Source organism: Lontra canadensis, unplaced genomic scaffold (genome assembly GCF_010015895.1).
Source record: "Lontra canadensis isolate GAN:19392208 unplaced genomic scaffold, GSC_riverotter_1.0 scaffold107, whole genome shotgun sequence".
Classification (NCBI taxonomy): Eukaryota; Metazoa; Chordata; class Mammalia; order Carnivora; family Mustelidae; genus Lontra; species Lontra canadensis.
In genome coordinates, this window is record NW_022631101.1 from 4,463,733 (window position 1) to 4,476,689 (window position 12,957).

Sequence of the window (12,957 nt, forward strand, 5' to 3'; positions counted from 1 at the left end):
ATTCATGAGTTACATGAGCTGCTCAGCACTTGTGTTGGCCCCAAGTGTTCCAAGCATGGCCAAGCTCTGGTTTTCGGCGGGTTAAGTGGATTAGATTTTCAATTTATGATATTTTCAACTTAGGGCGGGTTTATTGGGGGCTAGAGGTGACCCCATCATAACTCAGGAAGATCTGTAGCGACTTTTTCTGCAAGAGGAGGAAAGCTTCCCGGTAGAGGTGGCATCGAAGGCTGATACATAGGAGTCTGCGGGCAGAGCGAGATGAGTGTTCCCAGCCCCCGCGGGACCTGGTAAAGGCCAAGTGGCTTGAGTGGGGTTGTTGGATTTAAAAAAACTCGTAACAGTTAGGTAGAAGGCAAGATAGTTATATGTCTTGAGGCCTGAGTCCTATTACTGACTTGTGTCGGACCCCAGAAAAGCCGTCTTTTCTTTGGGGCTCTCACTTCTCCAGTCTGTCCCTCAGGTAAACGGGCACAAGCTCCCTCATTCCTTCTGAACTCCCCTCCGGCTGGGAGAATCCACCGAATGGCTGAGGAGTGACAGTTCTTTGAGCCAGTCGCTGGAGCCTAGAGGCCGGCCTTCCTACCTCCTCGTGGGCCAATCACCGCATTCTCCTTGAGACAAGCCGCTAGACGAGGGCGGTCTAAAGTCTTCGTGACGTCACATACAGGATAAACCAATAGCAGCTACTAAGAGGCGGGTTGTTTTGGTGATGGACAGCTCTTTTTCAAGATGTCCGCTTAGCGCGGGGCCCGTCGGGAAGCTTTGAGGAGGTGCTGGGGGGACGGGGGCGGGAACTTCTGGTAGATTTTGCCCAATCATCAGTCGCGGTTCTTGCGATAGACGGGCAATCTTTCCCATCCCCGTCGACTTAAGGGGGCGGGGCTCTGCACACCAGACTGGGCGGGGCCCTCAACTTTGATGGGCGTCTTCTTTGCCCAGTTGGTAAACGACATTCTCAGACGGGCCGCCTCCATTGCCAATGAAATCTCCTGGCGGGGTCGTTGTGGGCGGGACGTGGACCCTCCGGTATAAGGCGGTCCCGGGGGAGTGCGGAGAAAGGGGGGGGTCTCGGCGGCAGGAGGAGGAGTAGGTGCGGGTGAAGATGGCGGCAGCCGAGGCCGCGAACTGCATCATGGAGGTGAGCGCCTGGAGCGCCGTCGGGGGTGGGGGGCGGTTTGGTGGTCGGTGTTTTATGCCTCCGTCGTGGGGAAGGGGCTCCGAATGGGCGGATTGGGGCTGAAGGCTCTCAGCCGTAAGGAGGGGACGCCGCATGCTCCGGATCCCGGGGTATAGTGTGAGGTGCGGGTTTCCTGGCTTTCGAGGGCCTGCGGCACCGGGTGGAGCCGAGGGTGTCGTGCCCCCTCCCACGTGGAGGAGGGCTGGGGGCGCTTCCGGCCTGGCCCCCACGTGGCCGAGGCACGGTGGGTGGGGAGGGGGTGTGCCGTGCCCGGTGGCCCGGCGGGCTCCACGTGCGGGACAAAGGCCCCGCCCCCGGCCGGGGGAGGGGCGCCCCGGGGGGGGGGCGGAGAGGAGGCTTCGACCCTCCCTAGGAGGCCCCCTGCCCTCTCCCCCGGGATCGCGATGTACCCTTCGGGGAGGGCTTGCTTCGGTCCCTACGAGAAGTAAAGAGTCTTTCGGGAGGCGCAGTGTATCTCGATTCTCCAAAACCCCGTTCCTGATACCGAGGCATCTGTTTAGGCTTCGGTCCAGGTTTCGTGCACTCCTGGCTTGGGATTGGAGGAAGAGGGAAAATTGGTTCCCTCCGGGCCCCCGTTTTCCTGTCCCTGGATCCTCCCCTGCTCGGGGCTTTGGGAGCTGGGGGGATGGGGCATGCCCCTGTGACCTCCCCCTGGGTGGTGGGGGGGCCTCTAGTTGAAGGAGATCCTTCCCGATAAGGTGTCGTGCACCCCCTTGTGGCCATTTCTGGGTGTGTGGGAGGGACATCTTTTTCATGGGGCGTGTCCCAAAGCCCATCTCCCCTTTGGAGCCCTCCCGGGCGAGGGGAGGGAGAGTCTCTGCTGGGAAGAGGATGTGGGGAATATGAGCTGCTAGCTTTACCACCTATTGGAGATCTGTCTCTCCCGGCCGCATATGCGAAGGTGGAAGATGACCTCCCCCTTCCTGAAGCTCTGTTTGAGGGTCCTGAGCCTGGAGGCTTGAAATGGTTTCCTGAGTGGTTTGGTTCTTGTGCAGCCATGCGGGGTTGGCTCCGGTGCTCTTTCAAGACCTCTTGGGACTTGCCTTGTCGTGGTATTAGTGGTATTGAGAAATGTGTCCCAGTGGGAAATCCCCTTACCAGTCACCCTTTTTTATAGGTGTCCTCGCTGGCTTGAGAGAATGGGGCGGGGCTTGGAGCTCTATGGGTCGTGTCTGTGACTTTGTGCTTCTTGGCGCCTGGAGGGTGGTCACATCTGGAAGAGATGTAATCTGATGGGGCCTGCAGACTCCCTCCTTTGCCTTCTTGTAGTGTTATGGGGCAAGCAGCTCCTAGGGGTCACTCCAATGACTCCCACCCACCTTGACTCTCTCCTGGACCAGGGTCCCTATGGATGGAGGAAATAACTTTCTTAGAGGTTGCCTCAGGACTTGGTCCCACACTCCAAGGTGTCAAGGGGTTTGAGGGTCCAGAGTCTGGCCTCCTCCTCCGTGGGATTCTACCTTCCTGGGAAGAGGGTGCTAAGCTAGGAGAGTGGCTCCAGGTGGTTTTGTTTGGGGCTTCCTGAGTCCAAGGCAGGAGCTAGGGCTCAGGGTGCCAACTCTGGTGGGGGTGCCTGTGTGCCACACCTCCTTTCTGGAATCCTCTCAGACAAGAGACTTGTTTGCAGAGGTGGCAGATGCCCAGTGGGCACATCCTGCCAGTCCTCCCCTCCCCTAGCTACTCATGGCACCCCAGGATGGGGGATGTGTGTCAGGAAATGTCACCTAATCTGGGGGGATTAGATGATGAGGGGGAGCGACAGCTGGCAGTGCCTGTGTGCCTGCCGGGTGCCAGTTCCTCTGGCCTGGTTGGGGGAGGTGTGTATAGTCAGGTGTCTGGCCAGAGAGGGACAGCGTGGGGGCGGGCCACCATCTCTCCAGCCATAGCTGGGACAGAACCCCATCTCTTCTCCCCTCACTTCTCCCATCCCTTTTAAAAACATCCCTGCCTCTTTACTTGCTCCCTCTGCTGCCTCATCCTGCCATGCCAAGGAAAAGGAAAATTGCAAGAAACACCCCCTCCCCTGTGAGCTGGGGTCCCCTGGCCTGGCCCTCCCCTAGCCGCTCCCAGTAGCTAATCCTGTCTCCCTGTTACTCTCTCCTAGAATTTTGTAGCCACCTTGGCTAATGGGATGAGCCTCCAGCCGCCTCTTGAAGAAGTAAATATCCTTTTGTGAGACCCTTCCCCACATAAATATATCTTGCCACATCCCAGGCCCTTTCAGGCAGTCTAACCATGATTCCTCTTGCTTCAAATCAGTTGACCCTGTGCCCCCAAACTGTTAGTACAAACCCCCTCCAGGTTTGTGGCTCCCATCTGGCCTCCCCAAATACTGTGGCTACTTCCTTAACTCCATTTCCAGCCCCCCCTTTCCCCTTCCCGTGTCTGCCCCAATTCTGCCTTCCCCTCCCCTCCCCAGCTGTGGGCTGAGCTAGAGACGGGGGCAGAGAGACTGGAGAGATGGTAGGCGTGGCTGAGGTATCTGGGTACTCCCCTGGATGGTGCTCTGGGGGGGAGGTCCTGGAAGAGGAGAGTGGGGTTGTAGGTTTTGGGGTTTGGGGGAGGCAAGATGGCAGACGGGGGCTGTAGGATTGCCATGGTATGATTTGGGGGTGGGTGTGTGTCTCTTCTCCAGGGAGAAGTAGGGACCTGGAGGTTTAAGAGGCCTTAGAGAGCCTTCAGATTTGACCCATGCTCCCATCCACCCCCTCCCAGGTCTCCTGCGGCCAGGCAGAAAGCAGCGAGAAGCCCAATGCTGAGGACATGACGTCCAAAGATTACTACTTTGATTCCTATGCTCACTTCGGCATTCACGAGGTGAGTGTGAACAGCTTCTAAAGCTGCTGGATCTTGAGGGGGTTAATGTTTGGGAGGGCTGGAACTCAGTTTCTCACGCATGCGCACTGCCTCCCCTGGCAGCGGTCCCGGCCGCCCCTCTGCGTGTGAGGCACACACCCCGGGGTCGCCTCTCCCAGCCGTTGCCTTGGAGACGGAGCTTCGCCAGGAGCTCTCGGGAGGCTGGGGTGGGAGCGCGGGCGAGCCTGCCTGCGACTTCAGCGGGAGGTCCGGGCCTGCCGGTCTCCGCCGCCCTCTAGTGGCTCGTGGTGGAACTGTCCCCCAGCGGCTCCCGCCTGCTGTGCCCCCTGCTTCTGCACCTTGTCTTACGGAGGTCCCGTCCCCGAAAGCGGTGGGAATGGGATTCTGAACATTTTTTTCTTTCTCTTCCTCTTTTTCTTTTTTTCCTTTTGCTGAAACCTCTTCTTTTCTAAATTGTGGTAAAAGATACGTAACAAAATTTTCCTTAAGGTGTACAGTTCAGTGGCACTAAATTCTGGGAAAAGCCAAGGACCCCTGGAACTTGGGAGGCAGTGGTAGAATCAGGCCAAGGCAGTAGGGAGTTCAGCCTATCCAGTCTGATTTTGCAAATAGGGAAACTGAGGCGCGTGGGAAGGAAACTGTTTGAAGGGGACTGAGGAAGTGGGAGGACTGAGCTCAGGCTCTCCAAACTGCCAGTGTGTCAGAGGCCAGCGCACCCCGTTTCCCAGCTGGGAACGCGGGTCCCCTCATGGCATGTTTGTACCTTGTGCCCCCACATCCGTCCCTGTCCAGGAGATGCTGAAAGATGAGGTACGCACCCTCACCTACCGGAACTCCATGTTTCACAACCGGCACCTCTTCAAGGACAAGGTGGTGCTGGACGTGGGCTCCGGCACGGGGATCCTCTGTATGTTTGCTGCCAAGGCCGGAGCCCGCAAGGTCATTGGGGTGAGTGTCACATGTAGGTGGGTGGGTCAGGGCCTGGGGACGGAGAGGGGCCCCTCAGGGCTCAGGGATTGGATGGAGGGGACTGGGGGTGGAGGGTGGGAGTGGGGGGGGGTCTCACCCTCCCTTCTTCCTGGGCCCCCAGATCGAGTGTTCCAGTATCTCTGATTATGCGGTGAAGATCGTCAAAGCCAACAAGTTAGACCATGGTGAGCCCAGGAAGAGAATGGGTTTGTGGGGATGGAGTGGGGGGTTTCCCGCTTCCCTGGGACCCTTGGCAGTGGGGTAGGGATCGCCACTGAACAGATTTTGGCTGTTCTCCCGCCGCGGGCTCTAAGAATCCCCCCTTCTCAGCACCCACAACAACGTGGTAGTGACGAGGAGCTGGCTCTGCCGGTTTAGAAACTGAGTGGCGAGGTCGCGAGTTGGGTGCCTCGCCCGTCAAACCCTGGGGCAGGGAGCACTCTGCAGCTCGCAGCGGCGTGGGGGGTCCGTGGTGAGGAGTCTCTCGGCCACCCCTCTAAGTTCAGCCCACATTCCCTTCTGGAGAAGTTGCACCCACAGGCGTGTACATGCGTAAATGTTTTCACGCCCACGTGCTCGTCTTGTACATAAATAGCATTTCACGCGAGACTTTTGCCCTCACTTCCTCCACCTGCTCACTGTGTAGTTGCACACGTTTCCAGATGTGAGAGGCTCTTGCTCTTTCCAATGACCGCTGTGGCCCGCGCTTCCCGCAGCTCCCTTCTTCAGGCCCCTGGGGGCGGGCATTCCAGCAGCCCCTGCAACGCTCATCCCCTCGCCCACAGTGTCCTCTCACGCAGGAACTCGCGCATCTGGAAGGCCGGGTTATTAAAGGAGGGTAGCTCAGGTCACAAAGGTTGGTGGCGCAGATGTTGCCACGTGGCCTTTGAGTTCCTACCTGCCAGGTTCCTGGGGCAGCGCACATGGGAAGATGGGTGGGTTTTCTGCGTGTGGAGGCTCCTAGCATTCTAGAAACTGAAGCTTTTGTTTTTGTTTTAAGATTTTATTGATTGAGTGAGTGAGTGCAGGGAGGGGGAGAGGGAGAGAATCTCAAGCAGACTCTACACCAAGCGCGGAGCCCAACACGGGGTCACATCCTCCGACCCTGAGATCATGACCTGAGTCAAAACCAAGAGTGGAATGCTTAACCGACTGAGCCACCCAGGGGCCCCTGCAGTGACTTTTTTTTCTTTTAAGATTTTATTTATTTATTTGACAGAGATCGCAAGTAGGCAGAGGGAGAGGGAGAAGCAGGCTCCCTGCTGAGCAGAGAGCCTGACGTGCGGCTCGATCCCAGGATTCTGGGATCATGACCTAAGCCAAAGGCAGAGGCTTAGCCCACTTAACCGACTGAGCCACCCAGGTGCCCCATGAAGTGATTTTTTAAAAAAAGAGATTATATATATTTATATATGTTTGTATATATATAGAGAGAGATTAGTATAGTGAGCCCCCAGATACGTACCACTGAGCTTTAAATATCTCCTCTGGAAGCAAGTTTCAACCATGATGTCATTTCTCCTATAAATCCTGCCGTGTGTGTGTGCGTGTCCGTCCCTGATAGACTCTTTTAAAGAACGTGACCATGCTCTTAACGACGCAGTCTTACCATCCGGTGCCTAATCTGTGCATCTCTGCTTCTGCCTTAAAAACATCTAGAGATGGGGCGCCTGGGTGGCTCAGTGGGTTGGAGCCAACAAAACATCTAGAGAGATGAATGAATTTTAAAACTGAATTAATAGAGGGGTACCTGCCTGGCTCTGTCCGTAGAGTGTGTGATTCTTGATCTTAGGGTGGTGAGTTCGAGCCCCACGTTGGGCATGGAGATTACTTAGAAAAAAAAACCCAAACCAGAAAACCCTGAGTTCAGAGAGTGTGGCTTCAGCTGGCAGAGTTCTTTGAAGATGTCCACCTGCAGCTCCCAGCCTTTCCTTGAGGAGACAGGGGCGGCTCCAGTGGGGTCCCCGGGCCCTGGCCCCGCAGGGGTGGCAAGCGAATGGGTCGCCGTGGGGCCGGCTGCATGTGGCTGTCTCTGCCCCCACAGTGGTAACTATCATCAAGGGGAAGGTGGAGGAGGTGGAGCTTCCGGTGGAGAAGGTGGACATCATTATCAGCGAGTGGATGGGCTACTGCCTCTTCTACGAGTCAATGCTCAACACCGTACTCTATGCCCGAGACAAGTGGCTGGTGAGGCCCACGCTGGGGTGGGAGCAGCTCACACAGGTTGAGCGCCTATCATTTGGGGTCTGGGCAGAAAACCAAAAGCTGGGCTAGATATTTCCCCCAGCGGGGACTTCATTTAGGGGATTGACGGCCCAGATGTTGCAGGGCCCAGAGCCAGAATGGGAGGTCACAGGCACCAGAGCTAGACAGTAACAAGCAGACAGTGTCAGGAGGTGGGTGGTGCTGGGAAGAAGACCACAGCAGGGCAGAAGGATGGGGGAGAGAGGCTGGAGCGCCATGATTCCAGGTGCTCAGATCCGAGCAGGCCTCCCAGGGGGAGGTGACTAAGACCTGAACAGGGGGTAGGAGCCACAGGAGATCTGGGGCGAAGAACGTCTGGGCAGAAGAACGGTGCAAAGGTCCTGGGGCAGGAGTGTTCTTATTGGGCATTGAGGAACAGCAGGGAGTGGACTGGGGGGGTCAGGAAGAACAGAAGGGAAGGGGTGGAGGGGCCTGCGCACCCCCGTGAGACTTCAGTTTTCCTCTCAGAGGAGCCGGGGAGGGTGCTGCAGATCTTTTACAACCTGTGAAGGACAGGTCTGAGACTTAGGTGCTCCTGGATGCCTCCCGGCAGCCAAGTGGGGAGTAGAGGCGGGTGTGAGGGAAGAAGCCAGGAACCAGTGAGGAGGCCGTTGTAGGTGTCTGGGTGGCTCAGACCAGTGTGCGGATAGTGTGTGTGGATAGACACCCAAACTGTCAAGGTTTGGGGTCAGTGTTCCAAGGCCCCCCACATCCTTCACACCCCCTCCCCCTTGGCAGGCCCCCGATGGCCTCATCTTCCCGGACCGAGCCACACTGTATGTGACAGCCATCGAAGACCGGCAGTACAAAGACTACAAGATTCACTGTGAGCTCGGGGGAGGCCCCCTAGGAACTCAGGGGGGTAGGGCAGGCTCGGGCTGGGCACCCCGATGAACTCACCCCTTCTCCTGCCTGCCTGCCTGCCTCCCCAGGGTGGGAGAACGTATATGGCTTTGACATGTCCTGCATCAAAGATGTGGCCATCAAGGAGCCTCTGGTGGACGTGGTGGACCCCAAGCAGCTGGTCACCAACGCCTGCCTCATAAAGGTGAGGGCGGGGTGTGGCCGGTGTCCCCAGGGGCGGAACCAAGGAAGGGCCACCAGGTAATCCTGAGCCTGAGCAAGACAGGTCTCCTGGTGTTTGCCTGAGGCCTGGGAGTCTGGCCAGTTAGCCAGAGGTGGTGGTAGAGGCCCAGAGAAGCCACTGGATCCCTTTAAAAAGCTTATGAGCCAAGCCGGGGTGGGGTTCCAGGTGCCAGGGTGAGCGAGACCCAACCGGCATAGACTGCTCTGGGGGGATGTGTTCCACAGGGGCACCCATGAGCCAGGCAGCTAAGCCCCTTGACTGTGCCCCAGATGCAAGAAGCCCAAGGCCGCGAGTGAGCTGATGAGGGCTGCCGGGCCAGTGATCGGTTCTGAGCCCCCCAGTGTGTGCGCGCCGAGCCGGACACCGGGGTGAACCCTAGAATTGGCGCTGGGCTGCGAGAGGCGGCCCAAAGCTGCTGGAGGAGGAGGAAGTCTGGAGCGAGTGAAAACAGCAGCTGGGAGGGTGGGCACTGGGGAGCTGGTGGAGGGATTTGGAGCAGGAGTTTGATGTGATCTGATGGACAATGTTTAGAACCGTCACATTGGCTGATTTGTCGAGTAAGGGGCTGTGGGGGGAGGCGGGGGGCAGAAGTAGGGAGCCCCGTGAAGAGGCCCCTGCAGTGGTCAGGTGCTGGTGGTGGCCCCAGACGGGGCGGAGGCTGTGGGGAAGGGACAACGGGCGATTATCCGAAGCAGCAGTAGTGGCTCCAGGATGCGGACCCGTCCAGCGTGAGCTTTGGCCGCGGGAGAGAAGGGGGCAGGACCGCGGTGTGGCGGCCTAGGCTTTCCTGCCGCCCACTGGGCCAGGTGCCGGGGCGCGGGGCTCATGGGGCCTGTCCCGCAGGAGGTGGACATCTACACCGTCAAGGTTGAGGACCTGACCTTCACATCCCCCTTCTGTCTGCAAGTGAAGCGCAACGACTACGTGCACGCGCTCGTGGCCTACTTCAACATCGAGTTCACGCGCTGCCACAAGAGGACGGGCTTCTCCACCAGTGAGCGTGGGGTGGGGCCGGGGTTTGGGACAGGCGCAGCTGAGGGAGCCAGGGGGCCTGTCATGCCTCAGTTTCCCCACCCCTGAAACCATACCCAACAGTCCTTCTCTGAGGCTTGATGAGGGTGAAGGGACTTGGGTCGTGGAGGGGCCAGACAGAGGGAAGGGCCAGGCCGAGGACTAGGGTGGGGGCCGGGCAGGAGGCCCTGGGGACTGGCCGCAGCCTGGCTGACCTGACTGCACCCCCAGGCCCCGAGTCCCCCTACACGCACTGGAAGCAGACCGTGTTCTACATGGAGGACTACCTGACTGTGAAGACGGGCGAGGAGATTTTTGGCACCATCGGCATGCGGCCCAATGCCAAGAACAATGTGAGACGCTGCTGGGGCGGGGGCAGTGCTCGGGAGGGGCTCTGCTGCCTGCTCCAGGGTCCCAGCAGCCCTCCACTCGGTTGAGTCTGCGACCCCTGGGGAGACCCCAAGTGGATGGGAGGACACAGGGTCTGGAGCCTGGAGTCCAGGGCCTGGGCTAGAAGTGTGGATCTGTGGGTATGGGCCTGGGTAATACTCAGGGGTTGTGGCCAGAGGGTGTGTCCCAAGGACACACCCTTTTCAGAGGACATTTGTCCCTGTCTGAAGACATTCTGGGCTCTCATACCTGGAGAAAGATGCTGGTGGCCTCTAGCACAGGACTGTGGAGAAGCCTCGTTTCCAGCCCCAGATGTCCGTAGTACAGAGCTCGGGACAGCCCAGCTAAAGAGACCAAAGGAGTGGCCCAGAGAAGTCGGGAGGAAGCCCGAAGCCTGGGCCAAGGTGGTGGGACTGAGGGCAGAAGTCTTCAGGGTTATTGGCGGCCTTGGCCCAAGCTTTTTCCAGAGAGTGCTGGGGGGTGGGGAGCACAGAGCGAGGCCTGGCTTTCAGGAAGCCAGGGAGCGGAGGACCTACGGGCAGTCGGGTTGGGACCAGCGAGTGGGGAAGTGTGCTGGAAGAGATGTTTGCATCTTAGAAAAGAGGGAAGGAGTAACTGCTTTACTGGTGGGAATGGCTCTGATGCAGAACAGTTGTTACGCAAGAGACAGCCGCGGAGCTCTGGCCTGGAGGGGCGGGCTTGGCTGGGATCCCAGAGTCTCTGAGGGTGTCACAGGAGCCGAGGCTTGTGGGCGGATGCTGAGGGTGCGACCCGCAAAGAGGCGTCTCCCAGCCAGGACGTGGAGTCTCTGGGGAGCGTGGGAGGAGGCTAGGGGCACACCCCTGCCACGGCCTCCGGACTCAGACCATTCCAGACCTCTGCCTGTCCCGTGTCCAGTTCCCCTCACATCTGCCCTTTCCCCACAGCGCGACCTGGACTTCACCATTGACCTGGACTTCAAGGGCCAGCTGTGCGAGCTGTCCTGCTCCACTGACTACCGGATGCGCTGAGGCGGCACCCGGCTTCTCCCACCCCGGCCGGGCCGGCCCTGCACGGGCCCAGGGGCTGCGGCGTTCTTAGGCAGTTTGGGGGCGCCCCCTTCCTCTCCTTCCCTCCCTCAGAAGGGGGTTTTAGGGGTCTGGGCTGGGGCGGGGCACATCGTGACTGTGTTTTTCATAACTTATGTTTTTATATGGTTGCATTTACGCCAATAAATCCTCAGCTGGGACGGCTCGGCTTCCTGGGGAAGTGGGGTTGGGGTTCTGCATGCAGGTTCTGCTATGACGGGCTCAGCTGGCGGTCCTGGGATGGGCGCCTGATGGTCACTGTAGGTCTCTGTCCCCCCTGCTGTGTCTCCAGGTCTCGCTCCCTGGCTCTGGCCTCTTGTGGTCTTTGTCATCCATGGCCCCCTGCCAGGGTCTGCTCCCCTGTCCCCCTCCTCGGGTCCCTGTCTCTCCCCCACCTCCCCTGTCCCCCTCATGCCCCCTGAGGCCCTGTTCCCTCTTGTCCCTGCTTGCCCCTGGTTGCTCCTGACCCTGCTTGCCCCTGGTTGCCCTGCTGGGCTGGGGGAGGGTTGGGGTGTGGGTTCCCAGCATAGCTGGGCCCTTAAGTTTCCCAGAAAGCCATCTAACCCCCCCCTCCCCCAGCGCACACATTGTTTCAGTGTCTAGCTGTTTTTTCCTGTCCAGGACCCTCCAAGGCCAGGCCAGGGCTGACTGGCAGTGACTACTGTCCTGCCCTCTGCAGCTGGGGAAACTGAGTCATGGGGGGGTTATGTTAAGGGGTGAGAATTCCTTGTGTGTCGGCTTCCTTCCCTAGTCTAGCTGGAGACTTGGAGGTGGGGGACGAGGGTGTGGGGGGTTGTCCCACGTCAGGGCAGCAGGGCCTCCGTTTCCCTTCTTTACAGAGATGGACTGAGGCCCCACTGACAGCTCCCCAGGGACTGTGTTCACCCTCTACTGCAGGCATGGCATCTATACTTGCCCATGGCCTTGTGCAGAGTCCTTGGTCCCCCAGGATGCTGTCCACAGGACCCAGGTCACCTAAGCCACCATGACTTACCTGTCCACGGCCCTGGCTACACCTGCTTCACTACAGCTGGAGCCCTAGGCCCGGTCGGTGGCTTTTCACACTGGTCTACACCAGGTCCTCTTACGGGATGACATCTGCTGACTGTGCTAGGCCCCAGACTTCCTTTGTCCACCGCTCAAGAGGGCTCCGCGTCCGCCCCGCATCGCCCAACCCACAAAGGAGCCTGGCCCGCGGGACCTCATGGTCCCCGATGGGTTGGGTTGAGGTTGAGGTTGCAGGAGCCCAGCGCCTCCCTTTCCTGGAAGCCCTAAGCTGTGTCACCACTAGCAGGTGTCAGCTGCCCCGCCCCTCTCCCTCCGCCTTAAAGGGGTCCCTCTCCCGAGGCCTCCCAGGGTTATAGCTCTGCCGTGTAACTGCACCCGTCGGGGCTCGGAGGCCGAGTAGGACTTGGGAATCTGGGTTCTAAGCTTGCCCTTCTGGTGTGGTGTGGCCTCCTCGTCTAGGCCTCATTTTTCCCCGCGTGGGTAGTGGGGACTGGCCGTGATTCCTGGAGCCCAAGGGGGCCTCCAGGGAACTCTCCAACTCGGGAAGAGGGTGGAGCCGCACCCCGGAGGGGCCGCTTCGCGCATGGGTTTCAAGGACCACTCCCGGCCCCGCCCCACGATGACCCCCCACATCCTTCTGTTGCTTCTCGCCTCCACGGTCCTGGGGGACCGGGACCCCGTGGGCAGGTGAGCAAGGCGGGCCGGCAGCGGGGGACCGGGCGGGAAGGACACGGCGAGGAGCGTGCGCCCCCTTCAGGCCACTGCTTTCTGTGTGGGGGGAATGATGAGCTGTAAGCGCGCCTCTGCGGTCGCGGAGTTCTGCGGGCCCCGACCCCACCTACATCCCTTCCTCGAGAAGATTCTGTTTGAACGCGGCCTTCTCCCCTGCTCCCTCCCCAGGCAGCCCCAGCATCAGGTCGCCCAGCACCGCAGGCGCTTCTGTTCTCTGGTCACATGCCAGACCCACCGCCTGCCAGAGATGATCTACTGGCTCAGCTCCGCCTCCACCAAGGAGCTCTCAGGGAAGGCCGGCCGCGAGCCCCAGGACCCACACAGCTACGGGCGCCGCCGTCGGCGCGAGGCCAGAGCCCTGCTCCGTCTCCAGGACCCTGGCCTGAAGAAAAGAGGCCAGCGCAGTGCCTAGCTTGCTGCGTGACGTTGGG

The 12,957-nt window shown here is 59.5% G+C and overlaps 2 protein-coding genes across 5 annotated transcripts; both read left to right on the forward strand.

The window, feature by feature from the left end:
• The first annotated feature begins 1,015 nt into the window (after window positions 1-1,015).
• PRMT1 (protein arginine methyltransferase 1) lies at window positions 1,016-10,947 on the forward strand. Of its 4 annotated transcripts, XM_032839146.1 has the most exons (11): window positions 1,036-1,141; window positions 3,306-3,359; window positions 3,917-4,018; window positions 4,811-4,966; window positions 5,109-5,172; window positions 7,032-7,174; window positions 7,970-8,057; window positions 8,164-8,279; window positions 9,162-9,312; window positions 9,561-9,682; window positions 10,646-10,947. In XM_032839146.1, exons 1-11 carry the CDS (start codon window positions 1,106-1,108, stop codon window positions 10,727-10,729), a joined length of 1,116 nt encoding a protein of 371 aa, XP_032695037.1. In that variant the 5' UTR covers window positions 1,036-1,105; the 3' UTR covers window positions 10,730-10,947. The 4 variants fall into 4 exon arrangements, with proteins under 4 accessions (XP_032695038.1, XP_032695037.1, XP_032695040.1 ...); XM_032839147.1 differs by lacking the exon at window positions 3,306-3,359 and having other exon boundaries at window positions 1,016-1,141; XM_032839149.1 differs by lacking the exons at window positions 1,036-1,141; window positions 3,306-3,359 and adding an exon at window positions 3,566-3,664.
• Window positions 10,948-12,179: 1,232 nt separating this feature from the next.
• Window positions 12,180-12,938, forward strand: ADM5 (adrenomedullin 5 (putative)). Its single transcript, XM_032839038.1, has 2 exons — window positions 12,180-12,481; window positions 12,695-12,938. Exons 1-2 carry the CDS (start codon window positions 12,378-12,380, stop codon window positions 12,936-12,938), a joined length of 348 nt encoding a protein of 115 aa, XP_032694929.1. The 5' UTR covers window positions 12,180-12,377.
• The last annotated feature ends 19 nt before the right edge of the window (window positions 12,939-12,957 follow it).

Excerpts from the sequence above, each read along its gene's own strand:
- PRMT1 (XM_032839146.1), top strand. The coding sequence starts at position 1,106 with ATGGCGGCAGCCGAGGCCGCGAACTGCATCATGGAG. Across the intron at positions 1,142-3,305 it reads CCGCGAACTGCATCATGGAG|AATTTTGTAGCCACCTTGGC; the intron begins GTGAGCGCCTGG and ends ACTCTCTCCTAG. Across the intron at positions 8,058-8,163 it reads CAAAGACTACAAGATTCACT|GGTGGGAGAACGTATATGGC; the intron begins GTGAGCTCGGGG and ends CTGCCTCCCCAG.
- ADM5 (XM_032839038.1), top strand. The coding sequence starts at position 12,378 with ATGGGTTTCAAGGACCACTCCCGGCCCCGCCCCACGATGACCCCCCAC. Across the intron at positions 12,482-12,694 it reads GACCGGGACCCCGTGGGCAG|GCAGCCCCAGCATCAGGTCG; the intron begins GTGAGCAAGGCG and ends CTCCCTCCCCAG.